The sequence below is a fragment of the Mustela nigripes genome, chromosome 10 (assembly GCF_022355385.1).
Source record: "Mustela nigripes isolate SB6536 chromosome 10, MUSNIG.SB6536, whole genome shotgun sequence".
In the NCBI taxonomy this organism is placed as follows: Eukaryota; Metazoa; Chordata; class Mammalia; order Carnivora; family Mustelidae; genus Mustela; species Mustela nigripes.
This window is the reverse complement of record NC_081566.1, coordinates 67,352,233-67,359,299: the sequence shown is the minus strand read 5'-3', so window position 1 is coordinate 67,359,299 and position 7,067 is coordinate 67,352,233. Positions and strand designations below refer to the sequence as shown.

The following is a 7,067-nucleotide window of genomic DNA, read 5'->3' as shown; positions in this document are numbered from 1 at the left end:
CCCGAACCAAGCCACGAGGGGTCGGTAGGGCTGCCCTCTGTCGTGGGTGAAGGACACTCGGGTGAAAGCCCCGAAGACAAAGGCCTGGTGCGTATGGCAGGTGGGCGCCGGAGACCCCAGGGGAGGGGCTGAAGAGGGCCGGAGGGGAGGCTGGTGGGGCAGGGCCGTGTTTCCAGGGAGCTTTTGGGGCTGTGCTAAGCAGCTCAGCTTTCTGCCCAGGGCAAGGGAGGTCTGTAGTCAGGGAGGGACGTGTCTTGCGGAAGAGAAGCTACATAAAAATATTTGTCTTCTAGGTTGTAAGTTCCTAAAGGCATGTCTGTAGAGACGCCTGAGGCTCTCTCACTCAGACTGTAGGAGGGAGGTGTGATTGGAATCACCCTTAAGCAAGAACCAGAATGACTGGGCCCAGTTCCTGCGAGGTCACCAAGCAGGCCCCGCTCTGGCCTCAGTTTCCTCCTCTGCCATTGAAGGAGCAGAAGGCTGGCTGAGGACAAAGCAAAAGCTGGCACCTTGCACCCCCCCCCTTCACCCGCTCCCCTCCATATGTGTAGCATTCCTCAGGCACCCCTGACTGCCATAAAATGATAAATAGTTAACTTGCAGAAATCACAGACCTGCAATAAACGACCCTTGCTGATTGGCTTTGACTCACGTCTCTGGTGGTCTTTTAAGGTGGGGGTAATACTCTATTGGCATTTCACCATACAAGGGGCTGGAGCACTTCCAACAACTCTCCTAGCCCCAACTCACACCCCACAAGTCTCAGAACCCCACGCCAACACCTCACCCTCCAAGGAGGGCTTAACATAGGAAGACTCTGAGGGCCTGGCTGGGCCACACACAGGCAGAGCAGGGGCCGAGCAGTGAAGGCCACCCGGGGAGGGGCGGCTCACTGACTCAGGTAGGGCAGAGGGTTGGGGTGGAGAGGAAGTGAGCTCTCCAGCCAGCTTCCTCCCCAACAGCTCCAGGCCCAGGGCTGGGCATTTCACAAAAAAGCCCAAGGAACTTTGTGGACATTTCCTGTCCCGCCCCAACCCCTTTCCTGGCACTGACAGTCCAACTCAGGGTTGCCACACTGCTCACCTGTGAAGCAATCTTCGCACGAGAGCTGAGGGTCTGGCCAGGGGCCGCCTATAAATGTTGGGCACACACGGCACCATCACATCCCTCTGTGTGGCTCTGGGACTTGGGTAAGTAAGCTCTCAGCTTCCCCCAAAACCCCGACTCCTTCCTCACCTCCCTGCCACAACAGGTCTCCTCCCAGGCCTCCTCCTGGAAGCCCTCCTGGGATGACCCACCCACTTGAAAATTCCCTCACCGTTTCTTGGCTCATATTCTGCCAGAGCCCCTTGTCCTCAAACACCCTGCTCTTTAGCCTTCTCCAGACACCTAAGCCCACCCCTCCCATGTGTGGGGCGTATCTTCTCTCAGTCCCATCGCAGCTTCTTTTCCTTCTTTTTTTTTTTTTTTTTTAAAGATTTTTTATTTATTTGACAGAGAGAGATTACAAGTAGGCAGAGAGAGAGAGAGAGAGGGAAGCAGGCTCCCTGCCGAGCAGAGAGCCCGATGCGGGACTCGATCCCAGGACCCTGAGATCATGACCCGAGCCGAAGGCAGCGGCTTAACCCACTGAGCCACCCAGGCGCCCGCTTCTTTTCCTTCTGTGTTTCTCCTGCTGTTCCTACGTGCAGCCTGTGGGAGGTGTCCGGGGAGCTCAGCAGCCTTTTCTTCTGAACACCTAAGCGCTTGCTTACCCGATCCTCAGACAGGGTGCAGGAATACAGGAAGATGGCGGACCAGATGTCCCAGCTGGAGTGCAGCATCGAGACTATCATCAACATCTTCCACCAGTACTCTGTGCGCATGGAGCACACAGACATGCTTAACCAGAAGGAACTGAAACAGCTCGTCAAAAAGGAGCTGCCCAACTTCCTCAAGGTAGGCAGAGGATCCTAGCAGGCCTGGGGCAGCCCGGGCAGTCTGGGCTGAGGCGTGGAGCACGAGGGGGCTCTCTGCAGGGCCAATCCTTCAGCCCAGCCTGCAGAGGCACCGGCTGCCCTGTCCCTAGAGTTGCTCCAAGTTAGAGAGCATAGTGACTGGCAGCTATGCTGTGTGCAGGACCCGTCCCGGGTTGGAGTGCGTAGTGGCAAACAGGGACCCATGGTTGGGATACACAGCAAAGATGTTGAGCAACAAAGAACGTAGATAAAGCCAATGCCCATCAGTGCCCCCAAAGGGTGCAAGACAGAGCGCTGTGGGTGACTTGGGCTGCGTGGGGGGAGCCGACTAGGTGGGTGGGCAAGGAGGGCCCCTCCAAGGAGGTGACTTTTGGGCTAATGCTAAACTGAGGAGGGAAGAAACTGAGGACACCCCTTGGCAGAAGCGGGGAAGATGTTCACCCCCAGGGCGGTCTCAGTGCGAGGGCTGAGGGGCTCCAGAGTAGGAAACACACCACGTGCAGAAAAGCCCCTGTGGGGCAGTTGTGTGCACAAAACACACAGAAACATAATTAGTTTATTCCCCTGATCTGCAAATGACTTGGCAGCTGGGGGGGGGGGGGGGGTAGGAGGAGAATTTGTTTCATCCAATCTTTCAGTTTTCTTTACAAGTTGGGGGACTTTGGGAAAACAGAGGCCTGGACTCAGAAGAGTGAGGTGTCTGAGTTCCAGTCTCAGCTCCATTCCTGGGGAAGGAGGCAGCCTTCCCCGAAGCCCCACACAGCTCAGGAGGCGATAGAGGGAAGGCTGGCTGCTCCCCACAGGTGCAGACACGGGGAAGCAGGGCGCTTGGTCAGCATGGACAGGAGAGGGTCCAGCCAAGAGCTGGTGGGGGGAGGCTCTCCTCCGTGTGACTCCCACACCTGGCCTAGCACCCACCTCCCTTGTCCAGGAGGGAAAGCTGAGACCCTGCGGAGCCGCCGCTCCAGAGTGAACAGGGAACAAGGCAACAGGGGAAAGTGCAGAAGAGAAGGCCGTGTGGAGGGGCTGCTGGAGGAGGAAGGGCATGGGGTCTGAGCTGGGCACCCACAGGGTCTGGGGAAGGGACTAGGCTGAGCTTCTCAGCCAGGGGGCGGGACCAACGGCAGCCTGGCCCCCCCACCTCCCACCGCACCCCTCAGCAGACTTCGTCACACCCTTCAGAGTAAATGGACAATATCCACTGCTCTCTGGCCCCACACAGGATACAAAGCATCTTGTTCTCCTAGATGCTGCCCCCTGTGTAGGTTGAAATGAGTGTCACTAATGAGTAACCTAGAGAGAGAAGGGAGAGGCAGGAAAAGAGAAAGGAGCAGGACAGTTGGGCGCACGGACTGGAACAAGGCTGGGCTCATGACCCCCTTCGGCTCCCAAGCCTTGTCAGTCCGCAGGAACTAGTTCCCCTTTTCTGCGACGGCTTCCTCAAGGAGGGTACCCAAGTTCACCTGTTGAGCTTGTTATAAAGACCAAATGAGGAGACATTTCTGTGCGTACTAACTACGTGACCTCAAGCAAGTCTCTTGATCTCAGTTCTTCTGTAAAACAGAGAGAATCATAGTGCTCAGGTTATATGCAGAATAAATCAGCAAGTGTCACATGTTCAGCATCTGCTAGACCATGGGCGACCGCCAATGGTCATTTTTAATTTTTTACCTGAGGCCTAGGAGGCAGATTTCCTTGTGCCTTTGCCTGGGGTCATTGGCTGAGCCCCCGTCCCCAGCACTGGCCAAACCAACAGCCCTAACCGCCCTGTCCCCCCAACCCACAGAAGCAGAAGAAGAATGACAATACCATAAACAAGATCATGGAGGACCTGGACACAAACGGGGACAAGCAGCTGAACTTCGAGGAGTTCTCCATCCTAGTGGGCAGGCTGACAATGGCCTCCCATGAGGAGATGCACAAGAATGCCCCTGAAGGAGAAGGCCACAGCCACGGGCCAGGCTTTGGGCAGGGTGACCAGGGCCACTGCCATAGCCACGGTGGCCATGGCCACGGCCACAGCCACTAGCCAGGAGGCCAGGACACCCTGCTCCTGCCCAACGAGGGCCCCAGAGAGGCCCGACTGCCTTAGCTGGGGGGCTGGGAAATGGGGGGGCAAAATAAAGTCTTCTTCCAAGCGAGCACTGTGTGTCCTTCTTCCACCACACTTCCTGACTTGTCCTTCCAGGGGCCTGGGTGGCTCATGGCCCTACCCCTTAACGGCTGAACCCCTTCACCTGCTAATGACAGAGTGAGAAGCCACAGCTAAATCCCTTGGACTCACTTCCTGACTGTTTCCCACTCCCACCTCGGTCCCCACTACTCAGGTCCCCTCAATCCGGCTCAGGACTTCCCTGTACTGACTCGTCCCCATAGAAGGCAAAAGGCGGATATCCCTTCCTCTCGACATGCAGTCCACCCCGCCTGCCCTGACTTTCCTGCACCCAGGGCTGTCTACCATCTTCCATAGCCATCTGTAGTCTCCTAAGAGACCTCGCTCTTCAGGGAGTTACCCACAGGTGCGCCCAGAGCAGTTGTGTCTAAGAAGGGAACTGGGTTGGCTGTGTTTGCCCGTCACCTGTGTCCTGGATCCACAGCACCCTCCCCATGGCCAGGCGCTGGAGCAGGTGCGGCAGGGATGAGAGCGGGTGAATCTGACCTGTACCCACCCAGTGCCCGCAAGATGGAGAGAGAAGAGCCCCTCCTGCTGGTTGGAAGAAAGAGCTCCAGTCCTGTCCCTGCTGCCATTAAGGCCAACCACTTCCACGGGGACGTGGTACTTTAGGTCCAGAGCTCCCTGCACAAGTGAAGAAAGTGAGACAGAGTGGGGAAGGGCCCAGTCCAGGACATAAAGCAGTGGAGCTGCTCAAAGTCGTGCAGAAGGAAGCCTGGAGGGCTCAGTCAGCAAAGCGTCCGTCTCCAGCCCAGGTCATGATCCCAGGGTGCTGGGTTTGATCCCCCAATCAGGCTCCCTGTTCAGCGGGGAGCCTGCTCCTCCCTCCACCCCTGCCCCTCCACCTGATCATGCTCTCTCTCGCTCTCTCGCTCTCTCGCTCCCTCTGTCAGAAAGAGAGCTCAAGTGGGCGGGACGGCGGGCAGAAGGAAAGGGAGAAGCAGTCCCAGGAGCCTGGGATCATCACCTGAGCAGAAGGCAGACACTTAACTGACTGAGCCACCAGGCACCCCAACAAATAAAATCTTTTAAAAACAAAACAGTGCGGCGACAAAAGGGCCTCGAATCCCATCTTCTCCATGGGCTGGCTGTCCTGGCTCTCTCCCCACTGCTGAGCAGGTCAGAAGAAGGAGGTCAGGTTTCCAGTGCCCCACACTGGCTGGCTGCAGCCGGTCACTGGGCCGTCTGCCGGGCGGACTGTGCCGGCCTCTGCTCTAAGGGGCCGGGGCCTCTGCTGTGGTTACAGGGATTTGACGGCCCCACTTGAGGGTATGGTGTTTCCAGGAACTCCTCCAGTCTGTGTGAGCTTGGGGAGCAGAGTTTAGAAGCCCCAGGTCCCTTCCCTGCCTGACTCAGGGAGCTGAGACTGGGGAGACTCATCTTCTGATCAACCTTCTCCCTGACCTTCACGACCAGGTAGGAGTCACCTTCTGGGGGCAGTTTGGAGAAAGAACCAGCTGGGGGACCTGGGGATGCCCCAGGGTGGGGCAGGCACCTCCACCCCTCAGCGCCCCCTCCCTTTCCCAGTGTCCCATGAGTATGTGCGTGACCCTGCCTCCCCACCCGGCGTCGTCTCCACGGGCCAGGCTGCGGCACGTGCGCTCCTGCGCCTCATTCCCAGCGGCGGGGCGGCAGCTGGTCCATGGAGGCGTCTCAACCAACAGTGACCCTGCAGGTGTTCCAGAATGTGCCACGTGCTCCTTTCCTGCGGGTGGTGTGCAGAAAAGAGGGAGGAGGCGGAGCGACCAAGACTGGTAGATGGAAGGCTTCTGGATGTCTCGAACTGGAAGGGAGGGGGCAGCAAGGCGTCGGGACTCCGAAGCCCCGCCCGGCTCCCTTTCGGCTCCCTTCCGGCTCTCTTCCGGTTCCCTTCCGACTCCCTTCCGGCTCCCTTCCGGTTCCCTTTCGGCTCTCTTCCGGTTCCCTTCGGCTCCCTTCCGGCTCCCTTCCGGCTCTCTTCCGGCTCCCTTCCTGTTCCCCTCCGGCTCCCTTCCGGCATCTTAGCCTTCGTCTGTCGCCCCTAGAAGCTTCCCTTTGAGGAAACGGATTTCTCTTGAAAACAGTCTGAAAATCATTGCTTAAAACCCGCCTGCCCCCCCCCCATGCTTGCCTGATGCTCCCCCGCGTCCCCAGCAGGTGGTGGCCTGGCCTGAACCCCTCCAGGAAAGGGAGTTTCCTAATGTGGCGCTGACCCTGGGAAGGGTCTGCATCGCACCAGGCCAGAATCTGCCGCCTTGTCCCTGCCGGCTCTCCGCCCTGGTTCCCCCCCATCCTTGGAGGCACAGGGAGAATCTAGGCCCTCCCAGCCATGGAGCCACCCACCTTTTCAAAGTGTTTCCCCTAAAGAACACCCAGACTTTCTCCAGCCTCCACACCTGTGCACCAGGAATGCTCTCAACACCCTGCGGGCTCCAGCAGGTCTCCTAGGGCCTCTGTCACTGCCGCCATGAAGCCTTCCCTGACCACCATCTTCTGCAAACATGTAGGGGCTTACCCTCCAGGCCCATGGAACTCTCTGACTTCCACCACTGCACTCCTCATACAGACCTGGAAGCCCTTATCAAGTCTGATGGTGGCCCCGAAGGCAGAAGTTTTACAGCTCAACTGCCCCAGGTGCCAGAATGAAACACTACAGATGAGCAAGTGGAAGTCAGGGGGTCACGGGGACAGGGGTGGGGGTGGGGGCAGTTTGCTGAAGAGGGCGGAGCAGCTGCGGGGCTGCAGGGGACAGAGCTTCGTAGATGCCAAGAGTTCCCCTTCTGCCGTCTCTCTGTTAGCTCAGTCTGGGAGTAGGACGGAGTTCTAGGATCCAGGGGAATGCCTGACAGTGAGCCCGCCACAGGGCCCTGAGGGATTGTAGGAGAGCTGGTGCAGCTGATTTAGCCCCTTCCATCCCAAAAAACTGGTTCTGTAAATAACCCTAAAAATGTATAGAA

The 7,067-nt window shown here is 58.0% G+C and overlaps 1 protein-coding gene across 1 annotated transcript; it reads left to right on the top strand.

Annotated features, from left to right (window-relative positions):
• Positions 1–1,086: 1,086 nt before the first annotated feature.
• S100A9 (S100 calcium binding protein A9) lies at positions 1,087–4,099 on the top strand. The gene is made up of 3 exons (XM_059414211.1): positions 1,087–1,190; positions 1,766–1,938; positions 3,745–4,099. Exons 2-3 carry the CDS (start codon positions 1,789–1,791, stop codon positions 3,985–3,987), a joined length of 393 nt encoding a protein of 130 aa, XP_059270194.1. The 5' UTR covers positions 1,087–1,190; positions 1,766–1,788; the 3' UTR covers positions 3,988–4,099.
• The last annotated feature ends 2,968 nt before the right edge of the window (positions 4,100–7,067 follow it).

What these genes read in the sequence shown, in the direction of transcription:
- S100A9 (XM_059414211.1), top strand. Translation starts at nt 1,789, where the DNA reads ATGGCGGACCAGATGTCCCAGCTGGAGTGCAGCATCGAGACTATCATC. An exon ending in AGCTGCCCAACTTCCTCAAG is followed by an intron (nt 1,939 to 3,744) that starts GTAGGCAGAGGA and finishes CCCAACCCACAG; the next exon opens with AAGCAGAAGAAGAATGACAA.